The sequence below is a fragment of the Oncorhynchus mykiss genome, chromosome 19 (genome assembly GCF_057628025.1).
Source record: "Oncorhynchus mykiss isolate SJ-2025 chromosome 19, ASM5762802v1, whole genome shotgun sequence".
Lineage (NCBI taxonomy): Eukaryota > Metazoa > Chordata > Actinopteri > Salmoniformes > Salmonidae > Oncorhynchus > Oncorhynchus mykiss.
The window spans coordinates 61,705,117-61,720,621 of NC_143040.1; the positions used below are offsets into that span (position 1 = coordinate 61,705,117).

Consider the following 15,505-nt stretch of genomic DNA (forward strand, 5'->3'; position numbering starts at 1 on the left):
GGAGATTTGTCTTCCAACAAGACAATGATCCAAAACATGAAGCAAAATCTACAATGGAATGGTTCAAAAATAAACATATCCAGGTGTTAGAATGGCCAAGTCAAAGTCCAGACCTGAATCCAATCGAGAATCTGTGAAAAGAACTGAAAACTGCTGTTCACAAATGCTCTCCATCCAACCTCACTGAGCTCGAGCTGTTTTGCAAGGAGGAATGGGAAAAAATTTCAGTCTCTCGATGTGCAAAACTGATAGAGACATACCCCAAGCGACTTACAGCTGTAATCGCAGCAAAAGGTGGCGCTACAAAGTATTAACTTAAGGGGGCTGAATAATTTTGCACGCCCAATTTTTCAGTTTTTGATTTGTTAAAAAAAGTTTGAAATATCCAATAAATGTCGTTCCACTTCATGATTGTGTCCCACTTGATGTTGATTCTTCACAAAAAAATACAGTTTTATATCTTTGTTTGAAGCCTGAAATGTGGCAAAAGGTCGCAAAGTTCAAGGGGGCCGAATACTTTCGCAAGGCACTGTATTCTATTTCAGTAATACACAAACCAGTTCAACCTATTCTATTTTAGTAATACACAAACCAGTTCAACCTATTCTATTTCAGTAATACACAAACCAGTTCAACCTATTCTATTTCAGTAATACACAAACCAGTTCAACCTATTCTATTTCAGTAATACACAAACCAGTTCAACCTATTCTATTTTAGTAATACACAAACCAGTTCAACCTATTCTATTTTAGTAATACACAAACCAGTTCAACCTATTCTATTTTAGTAATACACAAACCAGTTCAACCTATTCTATTTCAGTAATACACAAACTAGTTCAACCTATTCTATTTCAGTAATACACAAACCAGTTCAACCTATTCTATTTCAGTAATACACAAACCAGTTCAGCATATTCTATTTCAGTAATACACAAACCAGTTCAACCTATTCTATTTCAGTAATACACAAACCAGTTCAACCTATTCTGTTTCAGTAATACACAAACCAGTTCAGCATATTCTATTTCAGTAATACACAAACCAGTTCAACCTATTCTATTTCAGTAATACACAAACCGCAATGCAAGATCACTAGCAAATGTATAGCCACAACAGTGTCAACAGTAAAAACCAGGGGTGGCCAACCAATGCAGGTTTTTGCTCCAGACCTGCTCCAACACACAATAGGCCTGGGCTAAATACAGCAAAACTCATAACAACCCAGTGTTTATCTTTGTGATTGTAATAGACAAGTCTGATTCTATCATATGAACCCATTGTTGATCAACCAACACAACTGATTTTCCATTCTGATAATACTGTAGCAGCAAACAGGTCACACTTGGCCAGTATGTGTCTGCCATCTGCTGGTAAAACTGCATCTGATTAACGTATTTATTCATAATGTCTTATCACAGATTCATAGTTCATACCCACATCACATATTATCTTCACCCTTAGAAGTAGTTGAAACGGCAATTGATAACCAATACTATACTTTAACTTTACAATGAAATGGTTAAAAACACATGGGTCATTATTAGACTGTATCAAATTCCATATAGTTCTATTGCCTTTGATAAACCGACACACACAGCAAGGTAGGCTATTCTTTCTCTCACCCAGGACGGGTGGATGTTTTGAGTAGATTATCTGATAGATTTACTCGTTGTATATTGACCCACTTGTGAAGTGGAGTGTGTGTTCATAACGTGGAGTGATGCGAAAGTGGGTAATGCCTCATACCAAATGAATTCCCAGGGCTGCCAAAACCGACCATTCTGTCCATGTGTCTGAGTGTTTGTGTGTGTGTTTTGGGTTTTTGATAAGTTTTGGATAAACAGTATTTTGATAAACAGTTTATGGATATAATATTGGGTTACTGAATAAATGTATAGACATAAATTATTTATGAATGCACCACCATTGCCTCACCTTATAGTGTTCTTTGTATAATTATGTCAACCATGTTGGATGAATCCAAATGAAAGAAACCAGTAACATAACTCATAGTTTATAACTAGCTTATCATTTTACCATGTCATTTTTTTGTACAACCAAGCAGCATAATCAATGTAAATGTTAATTCACAAGTTTCCACTTCTTACATCTTTAAAAAGGTAGACCTACATGATGACAAACAATGTCTGCTGATCTAGCTATGCATTACGCCAATAAATAATCAACAGGAGATTTTTTGTAGGTAGAATACCATATCTCTATCGATCCCAATAACAAATTAATAACAAATTAATACCAGATCAGGATAAATGCATCTTTCTAGAGCTCCGACTTTCCGACCTGAACATCACCGATGTCCTGATTTGACCTCATTTTTTTCCATAGTTCCCAGTTGTCCTGAAAGTACAGAAATAATCAACAAGCATGGCATAGCACAATTATACAAAGACAACTTTGCTCACAAGCTGTGGTCTTCACAATCATTTAAACGTTTCTTTGCCGTCTCTGTCTGCTGAAGAGAGTCTAGAAAAGTTAAATGGAATTTTGGAGATGGTTCCTCAATGCAGAAAAAAGTGAAAAGCTCCTGAGTGGCGCAGCGGTCTAAAGGCACTGGTTTGATTCCAGGCTGTATCACAACCGGCTGTGATTAGGAGTCCCGGCGCACAATTAGCCCAGGGTCGTCTGGGTTCAAATCAAATCAAAATCGAATTTATTTATATAGCCCTTCGTACATCAGCTGATATATCAAAGTGCTGTACAGAAACCCAGCCTAAAACCCCAAACAGCAAGCAATGCAGGTGTAGAAGCACGGTGGCTAGGAAAAACTCCCTAGAAAAGCCAGAACCTCGGAAGAAACCTAGAGAGGAACCAGGCTATGAGGGGTGGCCAGTCCTCTTCTGGCTATGCCGGGTGGAGATTATAACAGAACATGGCCAAGATGTTCAAATGTTCATAAATGACCCAGCAGGGTCAAATAATAATAATCACAGTAGTTGTCGAGGGTGCAGCAAGTCAGCACCTCAGGAGTAAATGTCAGTTGGCTTTTCATAGCCGATCATTAAGAGTATCTCTACCACTCCTGCTGTCTCTAGAGAGTTGAAAACAGCAGGTCTGGGACAGGTAGCACGTCCGGTGAACAGGTCAGGATTCCATAGCCGCAGGCAGAACAGTTGAAACTGGAGCAGCAGCACGGCCAGGTGAACTGGGAACAGCAAGGAGTCATCATGCCAGGTAATCCTGAGGCATGGTCCTAGGACTCAGGTCCTCCGAGAGAGAGAAAGAAAGAGAGAATTAGAGAGAGCATACTTAAATTCACACAGGACACCGGATAAGACAGGAGAAGTACTCCAGATATAACAAACTGACCCTAGCCCCCCAACACATAAGCTACTGCAGCATAAATACTGGGGGCTGAGACAGGAGGGGTCAGGAGACACTGTGGCACCATCCGATGATACCGCCTGGCAAGGGCCAAACAGGAAGGATATAACCCCACCCACTTTGCCAAAGCACAGCCCCCACACCACTAGAGAGATATCTTCAACCACCAACTTACCATCCTGAGACAAGGCCGGGTATAGCCCACAAAGATCTCCGCCACGGCACAACCCAAGGGGGGGCGCCAACCCAGACAGGAAGATCACATCAGTGACCCAACCCACTCAAGTGACGCACCCCTCCTAGGGACGGCATGAAAGAGCACCAGTAAGCCAGTGACTCAGCCCCTGTAATAGGGTTAGAGGCAGAGAATCCCAGTGGAGAGAGGGGAACCGGCCAGGCAGAGACAGCAAGGACGGTTCGTTGCTCCATAGCCTTTCCGTTCACCTTCACACTCCTTTGCCAGACTACACTCAATCATATTACCCACTGAAGAGATGAGTCTTCAGTAAAGACTTAAAGGTTGAGACCGATTCTGTTTCTCTCACATGGGTAAGCAGACCATTCCATAAAAATGGAGCTCTATAGGAGAAAGCCCTGCCTCCAGCTGTTTGCTTAGAAATTCTAGGGACGTGTAGGTATGTACGGCAGGACCAAATCAGAGAGATAGGTAGGAGCAAGCCCATGTAATGCTTTGTAGGCTAGCAGTAAAACCTTGAAATCAGCCCTTGCCTTAACAGGACGCCAGTGTAGGGAGGCTAGCACTGGAGTAATATGATCACATTTTTTGGTTCCAGTCAGGATTATAGCAGCCGTATTTAGCACTAACTGAAGTTTATTTTGTGCTTTATCCAGGTAGCAGGAAAGTAGAGCATTGCAGTAGTCTAACCTAGAAGTAACATGGATGAATTTTTCTGCATCATTTTGGACAGAAAGTTTCTGATTTTTGCAATGTTATGTAGATGGAAAAGAGCTGTCCTTGAAACAGTCTTGATATGTTCGTCAAAAGAGAGATCAGGGTCCAGAGTAATTTTGTGGGTGATTGTTTCCTGTCTCTGTGTTCTCTGCACCAGTTAGGACTGTTTCGGTTTTGACACGTTTTCTGATTTTGTATTTGTATAGTGTTTACGTTTCGTCTTTATTAAAGATGCTTAACAATAGCCACGCTGCATTTTGGTCCTCCTCTCCTTCCCAGGAAGAAAATCGTTGCAAATTTGGGTTAGGGTTTGGCTTGGGTAGGCCGTCATTGTAAATCAGAATTTGGTCTTAACTGACTCGCCTAGTTAAAGGTTAAATAAAAATTCAATCGGACGTTGGAGTTGCTACCAAATAGGGAGGACAACAGTCCATGTGGATGGCTGGACTAGCTGTGTGCATAGGAGTTGTTCTCCTCTGTTTTTGAGCAATATGTTTATCTTAGGCTGACTGTCATTTCATATAAATCTCTTTTTTTTTTAAAACCAAATATTTCCCTGTGTAAATTCATTGGGTAGCCATAAGTGATCGAAATAGTTGCATAGTCAGGCTGTATGGTACTCCTTGTATATAGCTCCATTCTTGTGTATGTTACCATTTTAATGTAATTATTATTTTTTAAACTGCATCGTTGGGAATGGCTCATAATCAAGGTTAAATCTACACCAGTTGTATTCGGGGCATGTGACAAATTCAATTTAATTTGATGCAGTTATTTCGACATGAAGCATTCAAAACGGTACATTTGAGCGGTCTTGCTCTTTCTTCACTATTATCAGAGGGCTATTATCAATCTGTACAAGACATGCCAGTCTATTTTGGCTAAAAGTAAAGGAGAGACTGACTGCATCACTTCTTGTTTTTAGAAGAATATTCCAAATTGCTTACATAGTAAATTTACACACAGCACTGACACACACACTTAACCCCACCAAATGAGTGACGTTTAAAATGTATGTAGTTCTGTCCTTAAACTGTTCTTGTCTATTAATGTTCCGTATTATGTCATGTATCGTGTATTGTTTGTACCACAGGAAGAGTAGCTGCTGCAATCACCCCAGCTAATGGGGATCCCAAAAATATATATTTCTAATTAGCCTACATCCCTACAGTTTACAGCTATAGCCAATAATTGTATATTCACTTGATAACAATACCACATTCCTCATTGTACTGTGTTGTTGTAGCCTAGGTAGAATTGTTATTTTCTTATAATGTAGGCCTAATCAATAGCGGAGCTTTGCGTGACCGACTGCTACAGAGCTCAGCCTGGAGGAACGCACAGATCGGACATTTCATCATATGTACACTTTTTTTTTCTTGCCCTTTGGCAGGTGAATATATTTATAGCTCCAATATTTAGTTAATGAGGATCCTAATATCTAGCTTATTATTTAGCTTACTCGGCTACACAACTCCAGACTCTCTCTTTCCAGCTATTCCCTTGCGCAGTAGGTTGAAGGCTACCGACGCAAACCTCAGATATTCCTGTTTTCATGAAATCCCAGGAAAAACTGTAGTCTACAAAAACTACAGGAGATTTAGATCAGCATTATCTAACCGGGAAAATAAATTACAGTGCAGCTTTTGTCCACAGGGTGGCACTTGTGAAGTCAGATAATGTTTCTTATGTCCACAAGGTGTCACTGTTAGAGAAAGTGTGAGATAGTATGAACCCATTCAACCCATAGAGGCAGTATTGTGTAAATCGATCCGTAAGGCAAAGGGGCGGGTATTCAGGGATCCAGTCTATTGGTCGCACCTCCCGACAGTTCAGTTTTCTCACAATCTGATTGGAGGACGGTTGTTACCGGGTATGGAACCGCAGTGGCGGCAAGAGGGTTTCCACTAGTTACCAGTCACAAAGTCAACATTTGTGATAAAAATACGTTTTTCGATGTTGTTTTAAGGTTAGACATACTGTTATCAGTGTGGTTAAGGTTAGATTCCAATTTTAAGAATATGCATTCTGAAAATAGGCGGGATTTAGCCATAATTATGACTTTGTGGCTATAGAAGCTATGTGATGGCCAAAGAGAGACAAAATAGTTACTTGATGGGTGTTTATGTAATACTGAATGTCTAACCTACAAGGATGACTTGACTACTGGTTACACCTTTATTAGGTTTTATATAATAATCTGTATTATTAAAGCAATCCAGAGACTGAGTTATCAATTGACACAAATTATAATGTAACACTACTTCATAACGATACTTGTGAGGTTTCTTACCTGTATCAGTCGGCCAGGCTTATAAGTACAGAGGCAAGGATATGAGTGCCTATACATCCCGCTGCCTCATAGCATAGTTTGGATTAGAGCTGCTGGATGGGACAAAAAGTATTTTGGCCTGCACGTTCCACTAAACCAACAGGATGTGGTCCAGTCCAGAGCTGTGATCAGTCAGCGTATTGAACAGGAAGTGTTTCAGCTGACTGACTCACATAGGATGTGGCAAGACACCACTTTATTCCTCTACCATATAACTGGGGGAGTGACTGGAAAGGAATGCTGACTAACTCAAGGGCTGTTCTGATTTTTTATAAAGGACCATCTAAGGTCAAAGGGAGATTTGCTACAAACACAACAGTTAATAATGTCTTTATTACAAATGTGTATTAAATAATATGAAAAGTCAGTAAGTCATTATCACAGTATAGATTACTATCCACATAGATTTTTTTACACAATTAAGTCATTTTCCCAAATTAACAAATGTAGTTTGAAATACAACACAATCACATAGATATTATGTACAAATATACATACAAAGAAGACAGGTGAAATGTAGAAGACAAACTTCATTACAAAGGCTTTGGCAAAAGAGTGCATACATATATACAATTGTGTAAAATATCTGAAAAGTAAACAAAACAATGCCTTTTGCAAAACAAAAATGTACAAATGAGCAGTAAAATAAAAATACAGAGTCCAGTGCATGTCTTCAGACATTCTCCATGAGTAAAATGGCAGCCTTGTGTGCTTGGCTGCTCCCCCTATCCATGTCATGGTTTGGGGGTTTTGGGTAAGAAGTCACTAGTGGGTAGTGTTGGGCAGAGTCTAGTTTAAGGCAGGTACCAGCATACTGAGGGAGAGTGAGGCAGGGTTTGACGGCAGAGGCTTGGGAGAGGACATTTTGTTGGGGCTGCGCACCTCGGCCTGCCAGGAGGGGGTCTTCTTGCTGGTCATGTGACGGCGGGCATGTTTGGTCAGGTGGTCGCTACGCATAAAGCGCCGTTCACACACGGGACACACAAACTTCTTCTCGCCCGTGTGGGTCCGGCGGTGACGCGAGAGCTCGTCAGAGCGCGCAAACTTCTTGTCGCAGCCCTCCCAACTGCAACTGAAGGGCTTCTCACCTGAGAGAGAAAATTAGAAATAAGAGTGTAAGTGAGCAGGTCATTATCATTTAGTCACCAACAAACCCCAACACGCTTTGAGTCAAATAAATGAACTTATAATCTTCAGTTTAAATCGTGATACACAAATCAAGATCCTAACATTTTATCCCAAAAATGTCAGGTTCTCTCTACTTCCACTCATCCATGAGAAGCACTGTGAACTCTCCCTTACCTGTGTGTGTTCGGAGGTGTGCCTTGAGGTGGGAGCTCTTGAAGTAAGTTTTCCTGCAGCCGGGGAAGTTGCACACGTAGTTCCTCCGGCGGGAGAAGTCCATCTTGGTGGCGCTGCAGGGCCCGGCGGGCACGTAGACCGGGGCGGGGGCCAGAGGTAGCAGCTTGGTGTGGCCCAGGGTCATGACAGTCTGTGGGGAGCAGTGGGGTGCCTGAGACATGTGGGACTGGGGGAGAACCAGCATCACAGTGCCCTGGGGCATAGCCTGGCCCATGAGGAAGGGCTGCTGGAGGGCCCCTAGAGGGCCAGACTGGGGCAGGATGGATGTGGGGGTCCTGGATGTCTGCATCGGGCCCTGGATGAACGCTGAGATCATCCCTGATTGGCTGGTCACCGGGAACATCTGGCAGATGATTGGAGGAATGGAGGTGGGGGGCGGGGAGAGGCGTGTGGGCAGGCTGTTTTGTGATTGTGTGTTAGCGGGAGGAGGGGAGGGGCTCTCCTTACAGTGGATAGCCTTTGGCTCTTCCTTCTCAGTCTTGACTGGCTGTTCCCTACAGGAAGAGATGAGGGCAAGGTTGGGTGTTAAGGGAGGTTTGCTGCTCTGTTCAGTCTTTACTGTGTGCTGTTGATGGACCACCAGCTCTGAGATCCTCTGTTGCTCAGTGGGGTGTGCTGGAATTTGCTTGCAGGGCTGTGTGTCTGCGGTGTGGCGGATGACGCTGGTTACCATTGCTCGGCAGGGTGCCGGTGGTGGGGACTTTCCAGTGGTTGGGGACTCAGCAATAGAGGCCATGAGCGGTCGTGGGACCCCACAGACCCTTACAGAAAGGCTGGAGCTGGGCCGGCTCAGAGGAGAGGTGCTTGTGTGGATGGCAGCGCTGGTGGGGGTTTCAGCAAAGCTGGGGCTGTGAGGAGGTGTCATACACTGGAAACCAGAGAGAAAAAGGCAAGACAGAATCAGTGTATGTGCACCATACTAGGAAGCTTTTTCAAACAGAAATGTGCATCCTGCAGCACTAATTCCAAAAAGTTTTGGGACACTGAAGTCCATGGAGAATAACAGTACCTCCTCCCAGCTGCCCACTGCACTGAGGCTAGGAAACACGGTCACCACCGATGAATCTACGATAATCTAGAGTTTCAATAAACATTTGTCTACGACTGGCCACGCTTTCCACCTAGCTACCCCAATCCCAACCAACAGCTCTGCAACCCCGCAGCAACTCGCCCAAGCGCCCCCAGCTTCTCCTTCACCCAAATCCAGACAGCTGATGTCCTGAAAAAGCTGCAAAACCTGGACCCCTACAAATTAGCTGGGCTAGACAATTTGGACCCCCTTCCGAAAATTATCCGCTGCCATTGTCGCAACCCCTATTACTAATCTGTTCAACCTCTTTCGTATCGTCTGAGATTCCTAAAGCTTGGAAAGCGGCCGCGGTCATCCCCCTTTTCAAAGCGGGTGAGACTCTAGACCCAAACTGTTACAGACCTATATCCATCCTGCCCTGCCTTTCTAAAGTCTTCGAAAGCCAAGTGAACAAACAGATCACCGACCATCTCGAATTCCACAGTACCTCCGCTATGCAATCAGGTTTCCGAGCTGGTCACAGGTGCACCTCAGCCACACTCAAGGTTCTAAACGATATTATAATGCCCATCGATAAAAATAAAAAAACAGTACTGTGCAGCAGTCTTCATCGACCTGGCCAAGGCTTTCGACTCTGTCAATCAAAGTACGCTAATGACTGCCTCGCCTGATTCACTAACTACTTCTCAGACAGAGTTCAGTGTGTCAAATTGGAGGGCATGTTGTCCGGACCTCTGGCAGTCTCTATGGGGGTGCCACAGGGTTCAATTCTCGGGCCGACTCTTTTCTCTGTATATATCAATGATGTCGCTCTTTCTTTTATCCACCTCTACGCAGACGACACCATTCTGTATACTTCTGGCCCTTCTTTGGACACTGTGTTAACTAACCTCCAAAACAAACTTCAATGCCATACGACTCTCCTTCTGTGGCCTCCAACTGCTCTTAAAACGCTAGTAAAACCAAATGCATGCTCTTCAACCGATCGCTGCCCGCACCCGCCCGCCCGCCAAGCATCACTACTCTGGACGGTTCTGACTTAAAATATGTGGACAACTATAAATACCTAGGAGTCTGGCTAGACTGTAAACTCTCCTTCCAGACTCATTAAGCATCTCCAATCCAAAGTTAAATCTAGAATCGCCTTCCAATTTCACAACAAAGCCTCCTTCACTCATGCTGCCAAACATACCCTCATAAAACTGACTATCCTACCAATCCTTTACTTCAGCGATGTCATTTACAAAATAGCCTCCAACACTACTCTGCAAATTGGATGCAGTCTATCACAGTGCCATCTGTTGTGTCACCAAAGCCCCATATACTACCCACCATTGCGACCTGTATGCTCTCGTTGGCTGGTCCTCGCTACATATTCGTCGCCAAACAATCTATAAGTCGTGGCTAGGTAAAGCTCCGCCTTATCTAAGCCCACTGGTCACCATAGCAACACCCACCCATAGCACGCGCTCCCGCAGGTACACAGATGAGTCTGAAGTTTACATAAACTGAGTTTAAATGTATTTGGCTAAGGTGTTTCACAATTCCTGACATTTAATCCTAGTAAAAATTCCCCGTCTTAGGTCAGTTAGGATCACCACTTTATTTTAAGAATGTGAACCCCTATAAGCTACAGGATTGAGGTCAGGGCTTTGTGATGGCCACTCCAATACGTTGACTTTGTTGTCCTTAAGCTATTTTGCCACAACTTTGGAAGTATGCTTGGGGTCATTGTCCATTTGGAAGACCCATTTGCGACCAAGCTTTAACTTTCTGACTGATGTCTTGAGATGTTGCTTCAATATATCCACATAATTTTCCTGCCTCATGATGCCATCTATTTTGTGAAGTGCACCAGTCCCCCCTGCAGCAAAGCACCCCCACAACATGATGCTGCCACCCCCGTGCTTCATGGTTGGGATGGTGTTCTTCGGCTTGCAAGCCTCCTCTTTTCCTCCAAACATAACGATGGTCATTATGACCAGAGGACATTTCTACAAAAAGTATGATTTTTGTCCCCAATGGCGGTTTTGGAGCATTGGCTTCTTCCTTGCTGAGCGGCCTTTCAGGTTATGTCGATATAGGACTCGTTTTACTGTGGCTATAGATACTTTTGTACCCATTTCCTCCAGCATCTTCACAAGGTCCTTTGCTGTTGTTCTGGGATTGATTTGCACTTTTCGCACCAAAGTACATTCATCTGTAGGAGACAACGTGGCTCCTTCCTGAGTGGTATGACCGCTGCGCGGCCCCATTGTGTTTATACTTGGTACTATTGTTTGTACAGATGGACATGGTACCTTCAGGCGTTTGGAAATTGCTTCCAAGGATGAACCAGACTTGTGGAGGTGTACAATTTTGGCTAATTTCTTTTGATTTTCCCATGATGTCAAGCAAAGAGGCACCGAGTTTGAAGGTAGGTCTTGAAATACATCCACAGGTACACCTCCAATCGACTCAAATGATGTAAATTAGCCTAACAGAAACTTCTAAAGCCACGGCATCATTTTCTGGAATTTTCAAAGCTGTTTAAAGGCACAGTCAATTTAGCATATGTAAACTTCTGACCCACTGGAATTGTTATACAGTGTATTATAAGTGAAATAATCTATCTGTAAACAGTTGTTGGAAACATTACTTGTGTCATGAACAAAGTAGATGTCCTAACTGACTTGGCAAAACCAATATTTGTTAACAAGAAGTTAGTGGAGTGGTTGAAAAACGAGTTTTAATGACTCCAACCTAAGTGTATGTAAACTTCCGAATTCAACTGTATATTTCACTGGTCATCCCCAAAGCCAACACCTCCTTTGGACGCCTTTCCTTACAGTTCTCTGCTGCCAATGACTGGAACGAATTACAAAAATCACTGAAGTTGGTGATATCTCCCTCACTAACTTCAAGCATCGGCTGTCAGAGCAGCTTACCGATCGCTGCAGCTGTACACAGCCCATCTGTAAATAGCCCATCCATCCAACCAACTACCTACCTCATCTCCATATTAGTTTTTTTTATGCTCTTTTGCACACCAGTGTTTCTACTTGCACATCCTCATATGCACATCTATCACTCCAGTGTTCATTGTTAAAATTGTAATTACGTCGCCACTATGGCCTATTTATTGCCTTACCTCCTTACTTCATTTGCACACACTGTATACATATTTTATATCGTGTTATTGACTGTATGTTTGTTTATCCCATGTGTAACACTGTGTTGTTGTTTTTGTTGCACTGCTTTGCTTTATCTTGGCCATGTCACAATTGTTAATGAGAACTTGTTTTGTAGAACAAAGAACCACTGTGGTGTTCTAGTACAGCCACTGTGATGTTCTAGTACAGCCAATGTGATGTTCTAGACCAGCCAATGTGATGTTCTAGTACAGCCACTGTGATGTTCTAGTACAGCCACTGTGATGTTCTAGTACAGCCACTGTGATGTTCTAGTACAGCCACTGTGATGTTCTAGTACAGCCACTGTGATGTTCTAGTACAGCCACTGTGATGTTCTAGTACAGCCACTGTGATGTTCTAGTACAGCCACTGTGATGTTCTAGTACAGCCACTGTGATGTTCTAGTACAGCCACTGTGGTGTTCTAGTACAGAAGTCCTAGGTTGGGTGTGTTCTGTTTCAAATTGGAGGTTTAATGTAGCTGTTAGGAGAGATACGTGACCACAGTAGGCACGTATGCACACTACACTAATGACTAGTTCGAGATGGGTGGCTGTAAAACAGTGATTTTTACAACCAGCAGCTGAGAGAGATGAGCACTGGGTGAAGTTGAAACCGCCTCTCTCTTTATCTCTTTCCTGACACCTGTGCAACAACCTCCCTAACCCCTCCAACCCCTATAAGCCATGCAAAGTTTTTAGCAAACACACCAACCTGAGATAAAGACACTGTCTCAACGCTGGTTTACACAGTAAGTCAAAGCTAGGACTCACAGATGTTTACGCGTGATGGTTGTTTTGGATGTGTGGTGTTTATGGTTGTCCATAGAGAATACACTCTTACCAGGGAGGAGAGCGAGACAAAGTCTTTGGGGGGCTCCGGTGGGTCCGGAGAGTCGCAGGAGTCCGAGGCGGGGGTAAGGGGTCTGGGTTTGCAGGGGTTGGGGCGGTGTTGGCCCCAAGAGCTCATGCAGACCAGAGCCTCTGCAGCCTCCAGGTCTGTGTACTCCAGACTGCAGCCTGGGGAGGACTGCTCACTGTAGTGCCTCTTCCTCTTCAGATAGGAGCCGCAATAGTCCATCACCATCCCATTCATCTGGAGGAAAGAAAGTTTTTCTGATGATGGTATAATAGAAGACTGGTGAGTCACAATAGGGACTAATCACAACGATAACTGGGAAATGAGACCCAATCAAAACCATACAGCTAGATGTATTCATTTGCATCCAAATGACCTCAAATAAATGTGTGAAATGTTTCTATTCTTACCAGTCATTAGCTTAATGTCAAGTGCCAGTTGCTGCGAGGTTGTCACAGTGTGGCCGTTAAGAGTGCTGAAGGAGCAGACTTTTGAGATTACATCCCATCTGCCCTAAGCCTACGAGCCAAGTAACCTCCCATTGCCAAATATAGACCAACTAGTAATGTATCCCTACCACTGGCCACGTGAGACCGAAACCCGCATGCACAGGGGATGTTACCCTGTGTGAACGCTGCATCAGGAAGTGCTTTGTCTGCAATGACACTATCAGTGATCGTATGGCCACTCCCAACATCAAATAATGTGACCAGTTTCACATAGTGAAAGCGTAGCCCGCCTAGGCAAAACAATACCACTCTACTGGGCTACCTGGTTATCATAGGGTGACGTTGGGTAACGTTAACACAGGTCAATAAAACAAATGCTACATTATTGCACAATTCTGTGAACTGGGCACTGTTGAATTAAAGATATTGGACCAACAGTCAATCATTGCGAAGTCATTGGATAATATGATTGGATGGTATAAATGTAAATAAGTCTCAATTAATCTTGTTTTTTTCTCAATAATAATTAACATGACTCAATTACCAACTGAATAATATTGTAACGGAAAAAGTCCAAAGTGAAACTAATAAACTGGAGTGACAAACAAATACAGTATCCTATTGACCGATTATTATTCGAACGTTTGCCATGAAATAACACGCATGTTGACTTGAAATAATAATATTAATTAAAAAATATAAATCTTCTTACCCCATACGAGACTTCAATTTCTGAACATTTTTGTAACGGCATTGTTTAGGTATATTTGAATTAAGTTTAGCGTCAACCGGATATGGAACAAAAGAAGCGGTGTCACTCCGCCCGATCAGTAGAGACTGGCTGTTCAATTCGTTTTCACTACGTCCTCTCTCAGCTGTGTAAAACATCAGGATAAAAAAAGGAAAACAAAATTCACAACACACAGGCGGATGGCAACATGCCACCAATGAAAAACAAATGTGTGTGAGATCTTATCCAATAGCAGGTGAGACGACGCGTGATCAGTGCATGGTGGCCGGACGATTGGAGGAAATAGGGTGCGTGGCTGTTGGTGGGCGTGCAAAGGGGTCATCGGTGTCAGAAAGAACCCGATGAACTGCAAGTCTGAAAACTAGGTGAAAGGTCTTATGCCGCGTTCATTACAACTGGGAGCTCGGAAATCTCTGACTTCAATGCGTATAAAACAACTGGGAACTCGGAAAAAACTAGCCTCGACTGGGAATAATCGATTTGTACGGTCAGAATTTCAGAATTCCAACTCGGGACTCTTTCTAGAGCTCCAATTTTCCGACATGAAAATCACTGACGTCATGATTCGACCTCGTATTTTCCGAGTTCCAAGATGTTTTGAACGCGGAACTAGTGCCGAATGAGGGGACTCCTGAGTTTCTCCCATATGTTTTTGACATACTTTTATGTTTATTATTTTTTACAGGATATCTAAAGCTTTTAGTTTGCCAATGAATACTCTCGTTTTTTGTCAGTTAGTAGTTTGTCAGCTATTAACATCACAATGCTTTTCAAATTCAGTAAAACGTCATGCTCTATTTTAACACCTTAATGATGTGCATTTCAAGCTACACCATTGTTACATCGTATCTACCTAACAAAGCAGGCGTAACATGAACATTGTATCAGACCTTAGTAACATTCATATTATATCTGTTACAAAACGTCTTTACTTATTGCTACATGTAGAATATATATTACTATGTAGCTAATGTTGGATTTATTTTGACACTTCTGTTTTCAAATACTGCATGAGACCATTGTGAACTTCAGAGGCCTCAGGTTGTCTAATGCATAAAAATATATAACAAACGTAAATCCAAAATCACATTGAAAATTCAACACCCCACAGTAATATAAACATTGTTGGGTCATATTTGAGTTAAATATTGTTTTTAGACCCACCCCTCTCAACCCCATATGGTTTATATGGGCTCATAAAAAACATCTTTAGAGGAATTCTAGGGTGGAGCTTGTGAACAACCTAGCCTCTCTGTTTTTGTCCATAGAGCCCAACATTTTGCTCCGGGCC

General features: G+C 42.9%; 1 protein-coding gene and 1 long non-coding RNA gene across 3 annotated transcripts; both read right to left on the reverse strand.

Moving 5' to 3' along the window:
• Positions 1-2,003: 2,003 nt before the first annotated feature.
• Positions 2,004-6,763, reverse strand: LOC149975254 (uncharacterized). The gene is made up of 2 exons (XR_016488691.1): positions 6,554-6,763; positions 2,004-3,230 (listed from the first exon to the last, which is right to left on the reverse strand). It is a non-coding gene; the product is annotated as an uncharacterized LOC149975254 (long non-coding RNA).
• Positions 6,764-6,906: 143 nt separating this feature from the next.
• On the reverse strand, positions 6,907-14,589 carry LOC110498106 (Krueppel-like factor 11). 2 transcript variants are annotated; one of them, XM_021574695.3, is made up of 4 exons: positions 14,176-14,589; positions 13,000-13,251; positions 7,895-8,822; positions 6,907-7,680 (listed from the first exon to the last, which is right to left on the reverse strand). In XM_021574695.3, the coding sequence occupies exons 1-4, from the start codon at positions 14,215-14,217 to the stop codon at positions 7,382-7,384; spliced, it is 1,521 nt and encodes a 506-aa protein (XP_021430370.3). In that variant the 5' UTR covers positions 14,218-14,589; the 3' UTR covers positions 6,907-7,381. The 2 variants fall into 2 exon arrangements, with proteins under 2 accessions (XP_021430370.3, XP_036810966.2); XM_036955071.2 differs by having other exon boundaries at positions 13,425-14,352.
• Between the last annotated feature and the right edge of the window lie 916 nt (positions 14,590-15,505).